This window comes from Malus sylvestris, chromosome 1, assembly GCF_916048215.2.
Source record: "Malus sylvestris chromosome 1, drMalSylv7.2, whole genome shotgun sequence".
Taxonomy (NCBI): domain Eukaryota; kingdom Viridiplantae; phylum Streptophyta; class Magnoliopsida; order Rosales; family Rosaceae; genus Malus; species Malus sylvestris.
In genome coordinates, this window is record NC_062260.1 from 10,979,056 (window position 1) to 11,000,449 (window position 21,394).

The 21,394-nt window shown below is 36.2% G+C and overlaps 2 protein-coding genes and 1 pseudogene across 5 annotated transcripts; 2 read left to right on the forward strand and 1 right to left on the reverse strand.

Moving 5' to 3' along the window:
- Positions 1-1,356: 1,356 nt before the first annotated feature.
- Positions 1,357-12,136, forward strand: LOC126614035 (phosphoglucan phosphatase DSP4, amyloplastic-like; annotated as a pseudogene).
- LOC126613814 (uncharacterized) lies at positions 8,198-9,628 on the forward strand. 4 transcript variants are annotated; one of them, XR_007620250.1, is made up of 3 exons: positions 8,198-9,109; positions 9,395-9,470; positions 9,554-9,628. XR_007620250.1 is itself a non-coding variant. In XM_050281512.1 (2 exons), exon 1 carries the CDS (start codon positions 8,299-8,301, stop codon positions 9,070-9,072), a length of 774 nt encoding a protein of 257 aa, XP_050137469.1. In that variant the 5' UTR covers positions 8,206-8,298; the 3' UTR covers positions 9,073-9,109; positions 9,395-9,615. The 4 variants fall into 4 exon arrangements, 3 of the variants coding, with proteins under 3 accessions (XP_050137469.1, XP_050137406.1, XP_050137534.1); XM_050281512.1 differs by having other exon boundaries at positions 8,206-9,109; positions 9,395-9,615; XM_050281449.1 differs by lacking the exons at positions 9,395-9,470; positions 9,554-9,628 and adding an exon at positions 9,197-9,310 and having other exon boundaries at positions 8,206-9,109.
- Positions 12,137-14,521: 2,385 nt separating the features above from the next.
- LOC126633057 (Golgi apparatus membrane protein-like protein ECHIDNA) lies at positions 14,522-17,298 on the reverse strand. Its single transcript, XM_050303604.1, has 6 exons — positions 17,143-17,298; positions 16,325-16,381; positions 16,013-16,216; positions 15,813-15,872; positions 15,364-15,490; positions 14,522-14,801 (listed from the first exon to the last, which is right to left on the reverse strand). Exons 1-6 carry the CDS (start codon positions 17,155-17,157, stop codon positions 14,713-14,715), a joined length of 552 nt encoding a protein of 183 aa, XP_050159561.1. The 5' UTR covers positions 17,158-17,298; the 3' UTR covers positions 14,522-14,712.
- Positions 17,299-21,394: the final 4,096 nt, after the last annotated feature.

Here is a 21,394-nt window from a genome sequence, read left to right on the forward strand (position 1 = left end):
ATGAAGGAATGACGGTGTTCTCAAATTACCGTCCACCGGGCCTTTCGAGGCTATTTCAAGCCATTTCCCGGTCGAATTGGACTTCAGCCCAGGTATGAAAAATGTTTCTCTCCTTAAGTTGTACATTCTTGCAAAATTTGGTAAATTTTGAAAATAGTTAAATTTTCCGGCAAGTTGGGGTGGCCAACAGCCACCTACGGGGGCGCATGGCCAAAGGGCCATCAATGTTATTTTTAGGTTAAATTAGATGTCCTGAATTCAGTTTTGATATTCGTATGACGTAGGTTGATCGTTTGAACCTAAATTCACTACGATACGTGGTTGGTCAATATATGAATCGACGATCTGACCATTGGACATCCACTAAACTTTGATACATTATAATACATAATATTTGAGGACTTTAGGAACTTACGGATCGGGAAAATACATAATATTTGAGGACTTTAGGAACTTACGGATCGGGAATCCGCGTACGGATCTTCTCGAATTGGATTTGTAAGTTCGTAAAATAAAACATCAACCGCCACTTGATTTCGTGTTTGGCGGAGATCCGACCGTTGGATCGGAATGAAATTTTAGTTTGTTGTTCTAGAAGCGTAAAGTGAACTACGAATGACTTGATCCCTTTGTTTAGGGTATATAGGCAGTCTAACCAAGATGTTGGATACAACCATAAATTAAACAAAATGATTTTTTATTTTTTTTAGTGTGGTTAGTTAGAATTATAATTAACCATTATTTTATTGTGGCCTACCTGTGTGTTTGGCTTCCAAATTAGAAATTTTGGGTCGTTACATTGAGGTAAACGTAAAATTGGTTCCCGTCACTACTGGAGCTCTGATGCCAACACGAAGAAGCAGAAGCTCCTCCAAGATGGTGGATTGAAAGGTCAAGTGTTGGGCTGTTTGCATGGACAATAGATGGATGTTAGCGATTTTCGTCTAGAAACTGTCTTGTCGAGCCACCAAGGTTGCCATGGAGTCTGAAATTTCCCGATTTGGCCCAAGAAAACCTCCACAGAGGAAGAAGGCTCTATTGTGGCAGCCCTCTTACCCATGGCGGAGGAGGCTTTGAAAACCAGTTGATGGGCTCACAACAGTGTTGCAGCAGGAAAAGGAAAGGAAATAAGAAAGTACTCTTCTTCATTCATACGCCAAATAACTGCAGCTAGGGTTCTAAATACATGAGAACCTACTCTTACCCTATGAGACCACTATTACGGAGATTACGACATGTTCCAAACCAAAAAAGAAATACAAAAGGATAATATTAGAGACTAGTCTTAATAGTTCGAATGCCTTGGGCCTCCCATGACTCGGAGTCCATCATAATATGTACTAAAGTTCTAACTAATGGATTTAACCATTCACATGGAAGCTCACCCACCCGCCTATCAATTTCTTACTACTTATAAAATTAGTGTTATGCGTTTGTGCTTTCGGTTTGCGTATTTTCATCCATGACCATTTATGTTTGTGTTTAGTACTTTGTGGCTTCTTCATCATTATTTTTTTTTCAGCCAGAATTAATGCAATTGTATTTAGTTCAATACGAATTAAAATGAACCTGTTTGACGTCCAAGGTTTACTATTAGTAAATGGACCAGGGAAAATGAACAAGGGGGAAAGGTTTTAGTAAATTAACCTAAAATGTAGGAATAGTTTTTTGTCAAAGCCAAAACATATGTTAGTAGATTACGTACAAGGGAAAGCTCATACTGTTTAGACAAGGAGAAAATGTGGGAGTATTTTAGTTTCTTGTATTGTAGTGAACCCATGTGACTTGTGTTTTCTGCGTGGGGTCTCATATATCCCTGCAGCTAAAAATTTTCTTTTTTCTATAGACCATCGGCAGACCTGGCAGTTTTTGAGCCCTCTTGACGGACGCTTCCAATCCTGTGAAGAAAATTTTTCAGTTATCTTTACAGTCTGTCAAGATACCTCAAGAAACTGCCAGGTTTGGGAAACAGAAATGTGGTATTATTTTAATGTTAAATGCGAAACATTTAACCTACACAGTCAAGAATTTAGTAAATTTGTTAGAAAATCATTTAAATCATATGAAGCCAGCAACGATAGACAGGCATACACAAATAAATGCATATCCAAATAAGTCTTTGAAAGTAAGAAAAAACAATGAGACTTGTTAGTAACATCAATTTTTTTTAACATACAGCTTGCATTGTCTTTCATTTCATAGACTTGTTGAATTGTCCATTACACAGATCAGTCTGGTGTGTTGGTTATCTCGTTTTAATGTTGTTCTTGAATGTTGTTATAATGGCAGTTGGCTTACATGTTCTGGGTACTGGGATACAAACTTACAGATGCTGTCAATTTACTTATGGTAACCCTTTTTTTTACTCATTCTGATGTGGAATTTATCAATAATTCAATACAACATATCTTTTTGGTAAAAGAGCTCCTGTGCATTTTATTTAGCGAAAATGAAAAATCCTAGAAGTTTAGTTTTGTATTCACAAATCTTTGACAGGAGAACCTTGCATGTCAAGCTTTAAAATCATTAATGAGTTTTATGCAGTTGTAAGACATTGCTATTTTCAGAAGAAAAAAGATTCAGAAAGTTCGAATCAATGATATGACAGCTAAGCCGCTGTACTGCATGAATTAATCTGGAACTTGATAACGTCTCAGAAGTATCTTTCTTTGAATTTAATGCAGAGAAAACATCCGTGCTTCCCAAAACTGGATGCTATAAAAAAATGCTACTGCAGATATTGTAAGTATTGTTTTTTCTTTAATGATATTTTATATAAATAATTGCTTAAGTCGTCTTTACATGTTACCAGTTTTTCACATGTATCAATTTTCAACTTGAAAATATGATGATATTGTAAAAGTTTCAGGGTGCATGGTGACTATCTATTTAATAGAAAGTTTAGAAATTAGACCAGTATTCAACTGCAACACAGTAATCGATCCATTCCTTAACGAAAAAATCTTGCCAAAATTGCCAGGTGGTAAATGCATGCTGGTGATTGTTTTCATTTATTAATGCTTGAATTCATTAGTAATATGAATTACTGAGGGTGGATAGTTTCCCTTTCTTCTGTTTTTTTATTGAAATTTGCACAAGCCACCCAGACTTTCGGGGCATGTGCATTTGCCACCCGAAGATTTTTTTTTAACAATTAGCACCGAGACTTAGATTTTTCGCCAATTTACCATCTCCATCTATCTCTGCAACAGAGTAAGTTCATTTAATCTGATATCTGTCTTCTTTTGTTATATAAAGAGGAAGTTATTAAAAACTCACGTGTCACATATCTTCTCGTATAAAGCTTACAGGCATGACAAAAAGGTTGTCACGTTGACTTGGGGAGGTGATAATTGCTCTACAGTGGAAATCTCTGGACTTGATATTGGATGGGATCAGGTAGTATTCTTTTTTATTTCAACGTTAGCGGCAGATTTCTATTCTTGCTATAGCCTCAAATTGTGGTTTTAATGTATAGTGCATGCTATCTCTAAATGCGTAGTATGGTATGGACTGTTTTGGACTGACCCTTGGGTATTGCTTTTCCGATGCTCATTTTTCAAGATAAAGTGATAGAGATGATGGGGAAGATTAGTCTTATAAGAAGAGTATACGTATATAATCATGTATAGAGATGCTCGCACCTTAAGAAAGCATGTGGTTCTCCAAATGACCAAGAAACAAGTAGAGCTGTTGCAACATATTGTTCAAAGCAGATTTGCATGTCCTAGTAAAAGAATTTAATGATAGCTGTCTGGCCTGTTTGTAAAGAAGGTCCAAGTCGCGGCTTATTAGATACGATACAGATGTTACGATTAAACTCATCGTGGGTCACTACAAGACATAATATGTCATTGTGGTGCAAATACATTAGATTGATTGATTGTTCTGTGCAGGAAGGTCCAGAAAGTTGGTGACCTGATGACGGAGAGCCAGTGACGGCTCATGATGTTCATATCAATCTATTATGTGCCTGTGCATAAAACTTTGGTTCGATTTGAGCAAGCAATCCATTAAATTTGAATAATTAACAATACATATCATTAAGATGTTGAAGAAGATTATATGGTATTGGACATGAAAAAGCATAGAAATAATGAAGTTTTTGTTCGAACATCATAAGAACAGAACTGCTGTTGACTTGAATGGTGCTGAGAAAAAGTAGTTGCTTCTTCTTTGAGCAATGGCCAAGAAGTTTTCCATTTTACTTATATGTTTATTGAGGACAAATGAAACATAGTGATTTTGAATGCTTAAGATCTTATAATTTCAACTGTTGGAATTCTGGTGATAGTGATACTGATCATGGAAGAAAATGCCGATAATATCGGCGAAATATCGCCGATATTATCGGTTTTTCGGGGGATGGATATTTTAAGTGGTATCCGAATGGTTTTTGGCCAAATATCGCGATAATATCGATAATATCGCGATATTTTGGAAATATCGCGAAATTTTTTTGAGTTTGGTGCAATCGGACTCCGAGCCGACGTCGGAGAAGAACACCGGAGATCTAGCGGCCTATTCCCAAGCCGATTTCGTCCCAAAAACCTTGCAAAAACACGATTTTTAACATCAATTTCACATATAAACTTCAGATTTCACGCATGCAAGAGGTAATAAACAATTCAACATATGTGATGTCGGTTTAGGGTTTAGGGTTTCAATGGAATCTCACCTGACAAAGACGAAGACGAACCAGATGACTGAGCCAACTCCTTGTTCAGCGGCGCACCGCCACAGACGACTGAGCCAACTCCGACTTCGCCAGAGCCACGATCAACGGCGAAGGGAGAAGAGAGATCGGAGAATGGAGAAGAGAGATCGAGAGATCTCTGTGTGTGTGTGTGTGTGTTTGGGAGAAGAGAGATCAGAGATCTCTCTTTGTATGTGGGTGTTTGGGAGAAGAGAGATCGGAGAATGGAGAAGAGAGATCGAGAGATCTCTGTGTGTGTGTGTGTGTTTGGGAGAAGAGAGATCGGAGATCTCTCTTTGTATGTGGGTGTTTGGGAGAAGGCAACCCAGATCGATGATCTCTGTGTGTATGTGTGTGTTGGATCGGATGTCAACCTGTGGAGATCTCTGTGTGAGTGTGTGTGTGGGAGAAGAGAAGGGAGAAGAGAGATCGAGAAGGATCGAGAGAGAGAGAGACTGAGGTCGTGTCTGCGTGCGAGCGTTGTGTGCGTGCGTTGTGTCATTTGTGTGTGTGTGTGTGTGTGGGTTCCTCTTGTCAGGAGGACACATGCCTCACTCAATATTCCCGACAAGTTATACAATTATTTGGACAATTTCATGCAGCTTTTACAATTATAATTTGTATTCTTTTCAGACCATGGATGGTGGTCATTTGTGTGTGTGTGTGTGTGTGTAGGTTCCTCCTGTCAGGAGGACACATGACTCACTCAATATTCCCGACAAGTTTTACAATTATTTGGACAATTTCAGATCAGTTTTACCATTATAATTTGTATTCTTTTCAAACCATGGATGGTGGTTTCATTCAAAACCGTGTGCCGATATTGTTTTAAAAGGTGGAGTATCAGAGCCATTGTGATATTCTTTCAAAGTTGCCATTGTGAAAAAATTTCAAGAGGTGGAGTATCAGAGGAGCCTTTTCGATTATTTTATTTCCCTTACCCCTTTCAAAGTCATTCCAGATCCAGAGCTTAAACACAAAGGGTTTCATATTTAAAGTAAGTTTACAAACTTATATTTATATTCTTATAATTTATACAACAACAAAAAAATTTGTGTGAACTCGTATGTTAATTTTTTAAGTAATTAATACTTGCATGTTAGTTTTTGTAAGTAATTAAGTAATGTTAACAATTACATGTTAATTTTTTTAAGTAATTAATACTTGCATGTTAGTTTTTGTAAGTAATTAAGTAATGTTAACAATTACATGTTAATTTTTTTAAGTAATTAATACTTGCATGTTAGTTTTTGTAAGTAATTAAGTAATGTTAACAATTACATGTTAATTTTTTTTAAGTAATTAATACTTGCATGTTAGTTTTTGTAAGTAATTAAGTAATGTTAATACTTGCATGTTAGTTTTTGTAAGTAATTAAGTAATGTTAACAATTGCATGTTAATTTTTTTAAGTAATTAATACTTGCATGTTAGTTTTTGTAAGTAATTAAGTAATGTTAACAATTGCATGTTAATTTTTTTAAGTAATTAATACTTGCATGTTAGTTTTTGTAAGTAATTAAGTAATGTTAACAATTACATGTTAATTTTTTTTAAGTAATTAAGTAATGTTGTATAATTATTCCCTAGGATAATTTTAATATGGTTAATGTTATTTATTATTTTATTTCCCTTACCATTTTCAAAGCCATTCCAGATCCATTCCAAAGCTTGAACACAAAGGGTTCCATATTTAAGGTAAGTTTACAAACTTATATTTATATTATTGTAATTTATACAACAACAAATAAATTTGTGTGGACTCGTATGTTAATTTTTTTAAGTAATTAATACTTGCATGTTAATTTTTGTAAGTAGTTAAGTAATGTTAACAATTACATGTTAATTTTTTTAAGTAATTAAGTAATGTTGTATAATTATTCCCTAGGATAATTTTAATATGTTTAATGTTATTTATTATTTTATTAATATTAGGTTTTATTATCAAATAGGATTATTATTCATTAATATTAGGTTTTTTTATTATCAAATTGGATTATTATTCATTAAATTAGATTATTATCAAATTGGATTATTATTCATTAAATTGGATTATTCATTAAATTGGCTTATTATCAAATTGGACTATTCATTAAAGCCCACTCAATGTAGTCTCCAAACTTGAGTTTGTTGAACTTAGACCTTAGGCCCAAATCTCAAACATAACCACACTTGGGTTGGGTTGGGTTGAACCAAAAGGTCCAAAACTTAGGCAAAAAAAAAAAAAAAAAAAAATAGATGGGTATTCTCAAATATCCTCCAAAATTGTCTCACTTGGTGTCTGACTTTTTATTCATTAATATTAGGTTTTTTTTTATTATCAAATTGGATTATTCATTAAATTGGATTATTATTAAAGTGGATTATTATTAAATTGGATTATTATCAAAAAGGAATATTATTCATCACTATGTTTTATATTAGGATTATTTTCATGAAACATAATTATCATCATTTATAGTAGGATTATTTATATTAGGATTATTATCAAAAAGGAATATTATTCATCATTTATATTAGGATTATTTTTTTATCAAATTGGATTATTATTCATTAATATTAGGTTTTATTATTCCATATTATTTTTTTAATTACTTAAATTTTTACAATCATTTTCTTTACTTCATATTTAATTCTTCTATAGAATAACTTTATTATTTAGGTTCTCTTATATAACCGTCATCACTACTATATTTTTTGGCCAAAAAATATTTGTCTAATTTTCATGAAAAATAAATGTAGGTACTTATACGATGTCCAGTGGAGCTACTAAACGTGATCCAGCTTGGGAACATGGATACCCAATAGACGGAAACAAACATGGCACAATTTGCAAATATTGTGGTCGGGTAATGAAGAGTGGCGGAGTGACACGACTTAAGTACTATCTTAGTGGATTAGATCCAGCAAAAAATGTCCAACGATGCGATAATGTCCCCCCTGAAGTGAAGGCATTCATCAGCACATTATTAAAAAATAAAAAACAGCAGAAGGAAAAGATGACACAGGGAATGGAAAATATTCGAGTTGGGCTACGGGGAGAAGTCTATGGCCAAGAGCTTGACAGTGATGATGATGACAATGAGGACGAATGTGATGATGATGACAATGAGGACGAATGTGATGATGACATGGGACCTGAAGAACGACGCAGTTTGAAACAAGCATTACGTGCCTCCAAACAGTCAGCATGGGAAAGAGAACACCTGCATAAAATTCCTAATAGAGGACAAGGTTCCGGGACAAGTGGTGGTGCACAAATGAGACGGGGAGGCAGTCTTAGAGAATCACAACCAACACTACCAATAGCCCCAAGTTTATATAAGTCATCCAAAGCACGTCAAAAGAGTGTTTGGAGTTATTTCACTAGAGGTAATGTGAAGGAGGGAATGGGGCGTCTAATTAGCAAGTTCTTTATCTATTAAAATATCCCTGCTGCAAAGGCATCATCACATCATTTCAAAAATATGGTAGTGGGATGTCAACAGGCCAATGTTGGAGTACAACCTCCCACTCCCTATGAGATAAGAAACAAATATTTGGATATGGAGTATAAAGACATTGGCAAGGATGTTAACAAGTTGAGGTCAAAGTGGGAAACTAATGGTTGCACAATCATGTGTGACGGATGGACCGGCCCGACCAGATTGTCTATCATCAACTTCATGGTATACTCCAAGGGAAAGACAATTTTTTTTTAAGTCTGTTGATGCTTCAGACCATATAAAGAATTACAAGTATATTTACAAATTATTGAGGGATGTAATCATGGAGGTGGGAGAGCATAATGTTGTCCAAGTCGTGACCGACAACGGTTCTGCATTTGTCAAAGCTGGAAAAAAGTTAATGAAGCATCATAATGTGTTTTGGACATCATGTGCAGCACATTGTATTGATCTCATGTTTGAGGCAATGGGGAAGAGAGAGAATGTTGCTACTGTGGTCAAAAGAGCTAGAACGATCACAAATTATATTTACAATCACGGTTGGTTGTTGGCAAAGATGCGTGAATTTTACAAAGGAGAAATTATTCGTCCAGCTACCACTCGATTCGCCACCAACTATATTGCATTAGACAGCATACTCAAGAAGAAAGCAGGGTTGAAGCAACTATTCACTAGTGACGATTGGGCCAACCACAATTTGAGCCGCTCAAATACAGGTCGTATGGTGGAAAGTATAGTGCTTGATCATGCTTTTTGGACTCAATCAGAACATGTGTGCCAAGTGTTTGAACCTCTTTACAAAGTTTTACGGATCGTTGACACAGAGGTGTATCCTACTATGGGGGCAGTATATGAGTTGATGCGTGTAGTGAAGGATGAATTGGAAAGAAAACATGGTGCAAGGTGGGTCATAAAGATAATTGAAGACTGATGGTATAAAACATTATACCACGATTTGCATGCAGCAGGTATAAATTATGTCATAATTTTGCAATTCGTTTCTTTAGTTGCATAAGTATTATTTCTCTTATTAGAGTATGTGTTTCTTTGAACAGCATATTATTTGAATCCCCGATACCAATACAGACCCGGTGTTGGAGATGATGGTAACCTTATACGTGCTGTACATAATGTATACTCTAAATTAGACCTTGCATCACCAGCAGTTGGCCAATTTGGAAATGAGGTAGACAATTACTTAAATTATACTAATTACTTTGTTGGATTAAACTAACACGATTTATTGAATTCAGCTAACATGGTTTAAAGATGCAAGAAGAACTTTTGAAGAACCAACATCAGTTGCTGCTCGAACAAATATGTCTCCTAGTGAGTATAAACATATTTCACTATAAGTTTATAATAGAATTTGTTGGAGTTATTAGGCTTATCAACATTGTTTTTCATTGTAGCTGAATGGTGGATCATGTATGGGACCGATGCACCAACTGTGAGAAAGTTAGCAATCAAAGTATTATCACAAACAGCTTCCTCATCTGCTTGTGAAAAAAATTGGAGCACATTTGCACTCATACACACAAAGCAAAGAAATAAGTTGGCTCATAGTAGCTTGGAAAAATTAGTTTATTGCTACTACAACATGAAGCTTCAAATTCGAGATAAGGAAGCAGAAATAGATCATGTCGACCGTGGGGACCCACTAGATGTGTTTGATATTGTTGGTGAAGATGATGATACAGAGGGTAACCAACTTTTTCAATGGATTAGACCTCTTCATCTAGATGATGATGAAGGCAACACAGCTCCCAGAGTTGCTGAAGAAGCACGTAATGAAGGGATAAATGTAGAAAGAGTATTAGAGGAGGAGGTGGGGTCTAGCAGCGCTGACTCTTTGGACGAACTTTTGCGCCCAAGACCAAGAAACACTGGAATTCCACCTTCTTCCAATCCTACACAACCACAACATCGCGCTGATACTAATGATAGCTCTAGTACAAGATCAGGAGACTCACTTACCACCTGAGGTGGGAATGATGAAGGACATAGTGGAGCTGGAGGTAGTGGTGGTGGATATGGAAACTATTATGGACCACTACCTCCCGGATATATGAGCCCCTTCACTGGTGAGGCAAACTTCACGCATGCAACACAGGATGATGACCATGGCAGTAGGCGGGCAGGACCAGGAATTGGTGCCATAGGGAAGGACTATACTCGCAGAGAAAGAGGCAAGGGGATTTTGTCAAGTCAAGAAGATGACTCATTATCTAGAACTTCAGACTCTGTTGGATTGGGAAGTAGTAACTATGATTATACTCATGAGTCATAAACAACCATTTCCCTACCCTTCATATCCCATTCCTGTTGGGATGGAATCGAGCGACTCATGGAAACAATCCCAGACTCAATCTTCAAATGATTTTTCTTATGGACAACCTCAACCAATCTCGGATCCATATGGGTGGCATATTAACAATTACATGCAAAACTATTTTGGGGATTTATCATTTGATAACTACTCTTCACAATACACTCATTCTACACGTAGAGATGATGAAGATAGTGAACAATTTGAACCTCATAGAAACTCTGTGGTACTAAAGTGTAAAATATTGTACTAATTCATTATATATGAATGATTATGGTGTGTTTAGACTTCTTTCATTAATTACTACATATTTTCTACACTCACAATGTTTGTCAGCTCGCTATATAATCAACTTGATAATGTTAAATCCATCATGCAATGCATTTCTTTCCAATTTTTTGTGATAAACTAATAGATAATTGACTAAATAAACATCCTACAAAGTTTCAATAAAAATTTCCAAGTTTTTCTTACAATTTCCGTGGTTTCCATATAATTTTTATCGATATCGATATTTTACCGATATTTCCATCGATATTTCCGTGTTTTCAGATTACCGATATTTCCGATATTACCGATATTTTCTTCCTTGATACTGATACATATTTTACAGTTTGTGTTCATTTCAATCTGTGACTTTCTCTTGTGATGCTTGTCCAGAGGATTCCTTTAGAGTTTAATGAGGAACAGGGTTCATGGTTTCTCAAGAGGAAATTGCCGGTAAGGATTTTTCTGAATAAAAAATTTGCTTATGTTTGGTCTTTCAGGTTCAGCATTGGTTTTCATAACATTCAAACTTTGAATGTTTCACTCATCGACCAGCTTATTAAAATGAACTTATGCTTTACAGGAAGGACGATATGAATATAAATACATTATTGATGGTGGATGGACGCACAAGAACACGAGCCTTTCACCTCTCCCAACAAGGATGGCCATGTCAACAATTATGTTCATGTAAGGTTCAGCTTTGAGTCTTTGTACATAATTAAATAATCTAAAAGGAAAATATAAATATTTATTCTTTTATAAAACAATCTTGAGGTTCTTTTGCCTATTGGGGGCAAGAAGAAAACGGTAAAATCTTAAGATATGATGCCCTTCAGGGCTTTGTTTTGGAAACTTTTGTCTGCACATAATTTTTTTTGTATAAGGAAGCAATTTGGCCACTGGGCATCAAGAATATGCCAGATATCTTTCTTTCTTTGTTAAATAATGCCAGATATGTTTCAAGGAAATTGGAAAGGAAGTTTTATAAATTTGCTGCTTACTATGTGGGATTAGAAACTTTGATCGCATGAACGGATTTTAATTGTTCAGGTCGCACCAATTTTCTTCTCATTGGCTGAGGTTCTCGTGCAGGTTGTTGAGGAGGATCCTAACAGTGCTAGTGCGGCCATACAGAAGAGGATGAATGGTGATGATCCTCAACTTACAACAGAGGAACGACTGAAAATAAGACAGTTTCTCGAATCTTGTCCCAGTGATGAGTGAATTACAAAAGGGCAATACATTTGTTCTAGCATGTAAAGTAGTTACTGTACGAGTTCCCTACTATTATATGTTAACATATATGAAATAATGTGGTATAGTTAATGATCAATAAATGTAAATTCCTATTCCAGCAACAACTTAATAATAGAAAGGAGCGGAATTTAAAGTGACAGACCTGATTTGTGAATGAAGAGATTGGAAACTGCTGATAAATGTTGTAGAGATCTTTTCAGAAGGATGAAGATAGGAAAGCTGTGTTTGATTGTGGTAGAGGTAAGTCCCGCTCAACATGAATTTTCCACAGCCTTGTTTCATGATTATTTGTTTGAGTATATTTGATGCGAGTTTGTTAAGAGGTTGATGATAATTGAATAATCGGTACTGGCACAAAATTCTACTTATATTTGTTTGATCCCTAAACCGTAAACTCACCTATTGGGGGGTTCAAGACTTATTACAGATTATGGTAAATTGCGTTCTGCAGAGATTATTAGAGATTACAATATTCTCGGGGTTTCTGTTAGGAGACCGATTTGTGGTGAGCTTGATTTTTGAATTATGTTAAACTGTTTGTTGAGTTCCTTTCTGTTGGTTTTGTGAATTATAATGTAGCATAATTATGAAGTATCTGGTTGTTACTCGTGTTTGATGTGAGACGTTGGCATCTCTAAGTTCAAAAGGGAAATTGTTTTAGTGACCTACTCATTATCATTAGATTGAAACTTTTTGTTTACTTGTGGTGATGGATAAATTCTGCTTTCTGCGTTTGATGCTCGTGTGTTGATACAAGACTGGGAAACTGCTGATATGAATTGTTAACTTAGATGTGTGGTGGGCCCCTGATGTTGCATTTCCGTGTACTTGCACTAGTATTGTATCTTTGTTTGATGTATAATTCTTTTCACCTGTTGAGGTTTCTGGTATCAGATTCTACAGCTGCTGCGCTTCTGCTTTCCGAGTATTTGACCCAATGTGGCCCCTAGCTCCAAATCCCACAGCACCCTACTCTCCCGCTACTCTTTTATTGTATTTGTTTTGCTTTTCTTTCCTCCCCGAACCATCAAATGAATCATCCCGAACATAGACTTCTCAAAGCTCAAATAAGGAAAGAAAATAGTACTAATTGCTTCGGTTGTGTTTACAAAGTGATATCGGCCGTGACCATTTGGTGTCCCATGTCGGTGTTAAACGCTCCAAATTTATAGGTTAACAAACTTAAAATAAATAGCCCTTGGTAGGTTGGAATTGAAATGAAAGACTCAAGATTTAAGTGGTTCACTTCTCAAATTGGACTACATTCATTGTGTTGCTCAGGTTGTACTAATTTTAAAGGTTACGAATAGCATTCAGCTAAAGACTTACCTTTTTCTCTCTTTAGTCGTCCAACCACCTTACAAGAGGTTCCCACCTATTTATATAGGCCCTCCATGAACCCAGAAAAAACTCTTACATTCCTAGCATTTAATGTGTCACATGCATCGACTAGCGGGTTGGAACTTTCTTTAACCATCAGTCGACATTCGATGCGTGAAGTGATGCTTGCTCAGTCAGGGAACGTCTTTCTAGATCGATATGTACCAAGCAACCAGCTTAGCCTTGATTTATCAAAAATGTCATTTCAAACAGTGGACGAACCACCTTTATGTCCCGTTCTTGAGTTCTACTTTTGATTGGTGATTGACACGTGGTTTGAATAGTGTCTGAGTAGGCCTACTCCTAAAACTTTGGGCCATAAAGTTATTAGTCTTCCCACGTGTCTTTGGGGGTCAAAAAGTACATTATGTTGCTTAGTCGGACTAGGCTAGTGAGCGGTCCACTCTAGCACTCAGGTATATCCTTCCTTGGGCTTCTCAATCTTCTAGGTTTGAATTGGGCCTTTTGGATCTCTTCCCTGACTTGCACCATTTTATGAGCCGAAAATAATCCTGAATTGACAATCGGTTCATTGCTTTGATTAGGTCTAAAAGATCACTCTATACCTAAACATTGGACACATTTCGGTTTGAAAGGCTTGGCTATTTTTATAGTGGATAAGAATCAACTCCGGGAAAGCTGGTCTTTATACCTGCCGTCACTTTGCGAGAGGACAGTCGGAAGAAAAAGAACATGTGAAGCGTAAACGCAAATAGCTTATACACACCATCTCCTCGACAGAATTTACTGCTCCGCGCGGAATTTACCAGTAAAGAGGCAAGACCAGCATAGGCTTTTTGTTCCCAAAACTATTCATTGCATTGAGAATACAAGGACCAAACAACAAGTTTTGGAGAGAGGAGGGCCTGAGCAAATTCATAGATATACAAACATGTCAATTTAAATCCCACTAGCCAGAAGTCGAATGATAAAAGAATCAACGAAATTATCAAGCAACCATTTATCACAGTGGTGGAAAGGGTGTTGAATCCTTGCATGACGGCGTAGGTTCCAACCCCGTCAGTGACTAATCTAACATCTAATCTAACAAATCTATCGTTTAAAAAAAAAAAAAAACGAAATTATCAATATTGGGTCATTGGACAGAGTTTTATCATACAAACTATAATTCAAAAAGGTAAAGTTATGTAAAATTTTGAATCACTGTATATATCAAACATTCAATACAAAACCTTTAATATGCAATCTTTGTATCCCTACAAAAGCTCAATAAGAAGCAAGGATATTGCCGGTCAATATGGTGGATCATGTACACGCTCGCTCTTACACAAGTTCATTTGTTCCAAAATATTCCTATCTTCCTGCGTGCGTGACTCAGACGACACTGAATGCTGATTGTATTGTAGACGAGAACCGGGATGCAATGGTCTGGGAGGCAAACTGTTGGATCTGCTTTTTCGCGTCTGGAAGCAAAATCAAAGTGTTATTAACCAAGAATATGAAGACAAATTATCCCATCAGAAACTACGGGGAGAAAGAAAAAGGAAAGCCAACTAGTGAATCTATCTTCAAATATGGAACCATTCCAATCTAACAGTTGTAGGTGATGAGTAACATGCGTGTTACCTGCAAGAATGAGAGCTTAATAGCTACAGTACAATATCATCTACTTATTTATACAAACCGTTCATATGTTTTGGGTGTAAAAGAAAACTTCTGGGGTTCTGTCTTATTTGTGAGTTTTCCACATTCTTGAGTTTTATGTTTGGGTTTTGTGGTTCCAAATTTGTTGGTTTTATCAATTATCATCATTAAAGATCGCCCCAACATAAGTAGAATCCCGAACCAACCACTGTAATAGGCTACATGATGTGCGTCCAGCATAACATGCACTTCATGAAAAATGTTTTTCATGTAATCTGTCCCAATAGTTTTTAAACCCCATCCATCCTGTGACACAAAACACAGAAAAATATCCTATATATCCATATATCTAACGACAAAATCAAATCAATGCTTCCATACCTTTACGGCATTTGGTAAAGCCAACAATATTCGCAATGCTAAGGGTCAAACACACTCCTACGACGAGGAGATAATCTGCCTGAAACTTTATTAGAGAAAATATTCCAAGCACAATCCATGCAACAGCCTGCCCAAAAATGTAAAACAGCAACTTGAGACGTCAAAATAAAACAGTTCACAACTATGTGCACCTTTTACATTCATGCACAGTGGACCTTGCTATATATATATTTTTTTAAAATACTTTTTCAGTTTCAATATTATTCATATCATCTTCAACTCCAAGCAGATCCATCCAGCTTCTTGTTAAACACACAAGTAACACAATGCTTTTAATATCTACTTTTATAACCTAATGCATATAATTTATCAGTATAAATCTTTATGAAAAATCGTACATATGAAAATTGGTGCTGCACCACTTGTTATATTGAAGCTTATTTGCTTACCGTGATGTAAAGTGTCCACCAGAAGAGCCATGAATCCTTTTTGTTCATCCGAGCCAATGACTAAAGACATACAAGTAAGGGTCAGCATGAATGGTAGTCAGGTGGTAACAGAGTCAAAAGTAAACACTCTTATATCATTGAGCTTAGTAACAAAGGGAAGAGAAGACAATAATACAGATTTTTGTGATGGTAATACTAACCTCCTGGTCAAGGCATTCAAATTTCCACACACTCTCACCAAGATCATTTATTTCATTCCACCACCTCAACCCAACTAAGATGCGTCCACTAACATTCTTAACTACCCAGAAATCAAGAGCGGAAAGAAGAACAGTCACAACAAAAATGATGACAAAGTTATCAAAAAAGAGGGCAGAAAGTATGTAAAAAGCCAATGCTCCAGCCTGTGAAAGAGAGGGAACATAATGTTACTTTGTGAAGGAGGCACCACATTTAAATGACAATCTTTCGTTTATAAGAAACGGTAAACAAGAAAACTATAGATACTAGACCTTGAAAAGAACGTGGAAGAAACAAGTCTTTGGGTTGGCATAGTTTTCCCCTTGTGGCTGCAGATGAAAGTAGAGTAGAATTAGCTAAATGGAAACAAAAATGAGAAATGGTTACAATATAATGGGTCCCCGAGTTCAAAACAACACCATCTTACTTTCAACCACAACATAACGGGTCCCCCAGTTCATCGGAAAGGGCCAAAATTAAGGGGAAGTTTTCACATTCAGAGTTGCATTCATATTATTATCTAGTTTCTGCTAAGGGCAAAAAAGGTAACACCTTTGATAAGAAACTCAATCCTCTTGCGACATATTACACTCTGAAATTGAACTCTTTCTTTGGGTGACATAACAACATAAACCCTCTTCCTATTTTTTGTTTCCCTTCAATAAAACCCTTCCTATTCGAAAATTAGATTTAGCTGCTGATTATACAGCAGATTAGAATTAAGTCCCTGCACAATGCTAGACCTCCTCGAAAATTAATGAATGATACTCAATTTCCTCTCCCTTTCCACAATTTTCTACTCAACCAAACAAATTACTAAGCTCAAAACATATCAACAAAAACATCCACCTTCAGAAAATCTGAAATCCAGATCTACCATGGAAAATTTCCAAATGAAATGTTAGCAAATATTCTAATCGTTTTCCATTATTTTCTCAGCAACCAAACAAGAATGCAAAACGCATAAGCCAGATCAAGTAATCGCAATCCCAACATTAAACCCAGCAACGAATGGCCCAGAAATCCGAGAAACTGGAGCAACTGAAATCGGAAATGGTAAGCAAGAAATTGAAGAAACGAGTCAACTCACCTGGCTGAGATCCATATTTCCCAGCTTGCGGATTTATGGGGTTATCTCCGCTCTTCTGTCTGGATTCCGAACAACAATTTTCTGAGCTCTCTTCTTCTTCCTCTTCTTCTTGTGTGTAACACGTTTGCTTCGTTGGATGTAGCATCTTTTTTTTTTTCTTTTCTTTTTTTAAATTTTCTTTTATTTTCACAATATTCAGGTGGCCTCGGCCTCAACTCAACTAACTTGGGCCCAAGATGGGCTTAGCCCTGTCCAAAGTAAACGTGGGTGGGAACATTTTTTTTTTTGGACAGAAAGGAACATTCATTAAGTAAAAAAGGTTACAGGCCAATCCAAACAGAAAGGAAAAATAACCCAAAGCAAATTGGGGGGAATCATATATAAAGCCCAGCCCAAAAATCAAGCTAACGAAAATTAAAACCCTAATCCCTAACTTCCAAAAGCAGACTGCTGCCGCTGCCGGTATTACGAACGTCTTGCCAGTAGCCACCAAAGCAGCAATACTAGAGAAAGCAACCGAGAGGTCAATTTGACCAAGACATCGTAACAGAAAACGTACAAACCCGAAACTAACAGAACACCACAACCAAAAGTCGACACTAGAGACGCCAAACCGAGAAATGGTTACCCGGATCCGATACACCATCACAAATCCCTGCAAAGATAAACAAACATAGGAACACATGGATAGAAGGTGAGGCTAAGGGGGTATGTAAAATACCCTTACTTTGGTCGGAACCGCAGAACACTTGGCCTCGAGGGGATGCCAGCATGCCGGTTGGGGGGAGGGAAGTGAGCAAGGGAGATGGATCTGGCAACCATTTTCGAGGCGGCGCACACAGGTCGGGGCCCAGGAAGGGGTGCGGGCGGAGTATGAGGAGATGAGGTAGAGAGGAAAGGTGGGGGGAGAACAATTAATGAAATGTCTTTGTGAGTATTCTCGGCTTCTAAAATGGTAGACCACCGTAGGGAAGTCATCAGCTAGTCCCTAGTCCCCTTTTAAACAAAAAGAAAAATTAAAATATGGTATGAGCGATTTAAAAACAATACAATATACGGAACGATACGTATAACGTGAACGGAAAGATTGACGTCATATAACAATGTTAAATTGAGGTACTGGTACTAAGTATGGATGTGATATCAACGGAATCTCATAATGGCACCATATCAACAACATCACTGAATATCGTCAAATTTACCGACGACGACCAAATAGAAGATGGTGCAGGATAACCCAGAGCGCAACAACATCCATATTAGATCTTCATCTTGGTGATAGCAGACATCGTTGAAACCATTACCACCACCAAGATTAAGTGGTTTTGGTGGTTGTAAGTTAAACCTCATTATTATCAGGTCCATTGTCTAAGATCCTTTTTTCGAATGCGGTCTTAAAAACTCCCTCATGAAACCTCCTTAGTGTAGAATTTTCAAACGTGAGTTGGGCCAGTTACAATTCGATATTTTTGTCTCTACATTACAATAGTTTAACGCTCTTTCTATTTCTTATACATCCTTGTTAAGTTTAGTCCCTTAATCTTTTTCAATTCATTCGGTTCAGCTATTAGAAACTAAAAAGCGGGTGTGAGATGTAAAAACTGGTTGTGGATAGCACCACTCGTTTACAATATGTCAAGTCTGCTAGGGTGGGCATTTGACTAAATAGAGTATTAAAGTAATGGATGGTTTTGAGGACTCCAGTGGGTTAAGGTGTTTCAAATATGTTCACCATATGGTCAGTGAAGTTACATTAAGCACACCCTAGATCACACGGGTTAGTGACCAGGATTCTCTCTTATTTTCTTTCCATCCCTTTCCATCCCCTCCTCTCACATTCTCTATTTTGTATTTCTTTTTTTTTATATATAAAAAATTAATATAAGATGCTGACATAACTTAACCGTAACCGTTCAAATAGGAGGGGAGAGAAGGAGAGAGGAAAAAAAAAGAGGGAGAGAATCCTACTCCTTCGTTTTATGAGTGGTAGTATGACAACCTCATTTGCTATGAGCGGCAACAATCAATAGTTTACAACATCACTTGTATCCAAAAACCAATTTCAAAAAAGGCTTATTTTTAGCACATCCCTTGGAAGTCTATTTTATTTTTCACTTTGCTCCTTATAACTCAAAAATTGCTACTTTATTCATTGAAACTCAAAATTTGCTTCACTTTGCCTTTTGGAACTCGATTTTGATCTCATTTTGCTCCTTGAAACCTAAAAGTTGTCTTTGTAAACTCAAAATTCGCTCTACATTGCCTTAGATCTATTAATTTCTTATGTGGGTTTGATTTAGGTGCACCAGACTAATCAATTTATTTTTTTATTTTTTTCTTTAAACTTAATATTCTCTGATTGTTGGATGTTAACGCATAATAAAGATTTATAATCTAATTTATTGCACACGTGACATAGTCATATTGGGTGTTGAGTTCCATATGTGTTTCAGGAGGCGACCTATAAGTTTTAGGGAGAAGAGAGTCCACATGCCAAAGTGAGACGAATTATGAATTTCAATGAGTAAAATGGTAACTTTTGAGTTACAAGGGGTAAAGTGAGATCAAAATAGAGTTTCAAGGGCCATAAATAAAAATACCAAAATATTATTATTACACTTGTATTATACTGAGCAGTGTGCCTGACACTTATTATACTGGATCGTGTGTCTGATACACTAAAAAATATCCTTTATGGGCCGGGTCACACGCAACTCTCTCCAAACACAATAATGTAAGAAAGATGAGGTTTTGGGGTCAGGGGAGGAATGGAGAAAATCAGCATTGATTTCTTGTTGCTCCAACAGCAGGCACAAGCAAAAGCAACCATCTTACCCTAGTTCCCGTTATGGCTTTGTATCAATAAGATTCGGAGGTTTGCAAATTTGGACATTGGAGAAAATCCAAATACCAAAATACTAGAAAACAACAATTGAGTGAAGCATCTTTGAGCCACCACAAATTTGCACATTTTGTTTGGAGGGATTCAATTTCCACTTCGTGAATTTTTATTTTTATTTTTTTTATACAAAGATATATTATATACTAATGGGTCTGATCCCGTTACTTCAAATATTCAAATCTAAAAATTCTTACCTACAAATGCAGAGAAATATTGTTAATTGTAGTAATAAACGAAATCAATCCTTCCAATATATGTTAGAAAGATCATTCTATATGCCTAAAACATGCAGAAATAACATACACGAAGCCGAAACATCCCATGTGATGTAATTCCCAGGTCCCTCCATGTAAAATTTGAACAGTTACTAACTGACTGTAGTGTCGGTGCTGCCTGGCTGGAGCACCAAAAGCCAACCTAGTAAGTATGGATGAGAATCCTCTCCTGATCTCTTTTGTAAAATTTCGGAAGTCAGTTTTTATTGTTCGACATCTTTCGATCAATTTTCATCAAATATTGTTTGTGTTTAATTTTAAATAAAAAATAAAACATAATTTCTGACCGCAGGATATCAGATAAACGAACAAGATAAAGTAAACTTCACGATCCTTCACAGAAAAGATTTGGATAAGATCCTATTCCATCAAGTACATAGAGTCATCGAGATACCCTAAAAAAAATATAAAAGAGTCATAGAGATACTCACCCAGAAGCCGAACCTAATGCTCCAATTTGCAAGCTTTGTACACTGCAATTATCCTCTCACTCATCACTCTCTCCCCCTAAAAAAACGAATGAAAAAAAATAATAGATGAGTCCTACAATTAATGCTAATATCTTCTCAACGTGTGTCACAATTAGCCTTTGTATGCTAATTTTTATATTTTTTTTTTACAGAAAAAAGGAAATTTAAGGTTTTTGTTTATATATTTGTATTAAAAATATAAATTGGAAGGTAACCACAAACCGCCCTTGGGGTTTTTTTCTTTTGGAAAGCAATGGGAACTGTGTTTAATTAGACGGAGGGTTCCGAAAGCAAACAAAAGCACTTTGTTTTGCTTCTTTTTTTTTTTTTTTTTTTTGGGAACTTTAAAGAAAAACTTTCGGTACTGTTTATTTTAATGAAAAAAATCATATTTTTAAACTAAAAAAATCAATTTTGGTACTATTCATTTTACCCTTTATTTTATTATTTTTGTTAAAACTTAAAAAGTTTTCAAACCATTTTCATTAGTTTTTTTTTTTATTTTTTTTTCCGCACAAAAACTCTCATAAGAAAAAAAAAAAACTTTATTTCCGAGAGTGACACGCTTTACATAATCAATCCAAACTAGAAAGCAAGCAGTCCAG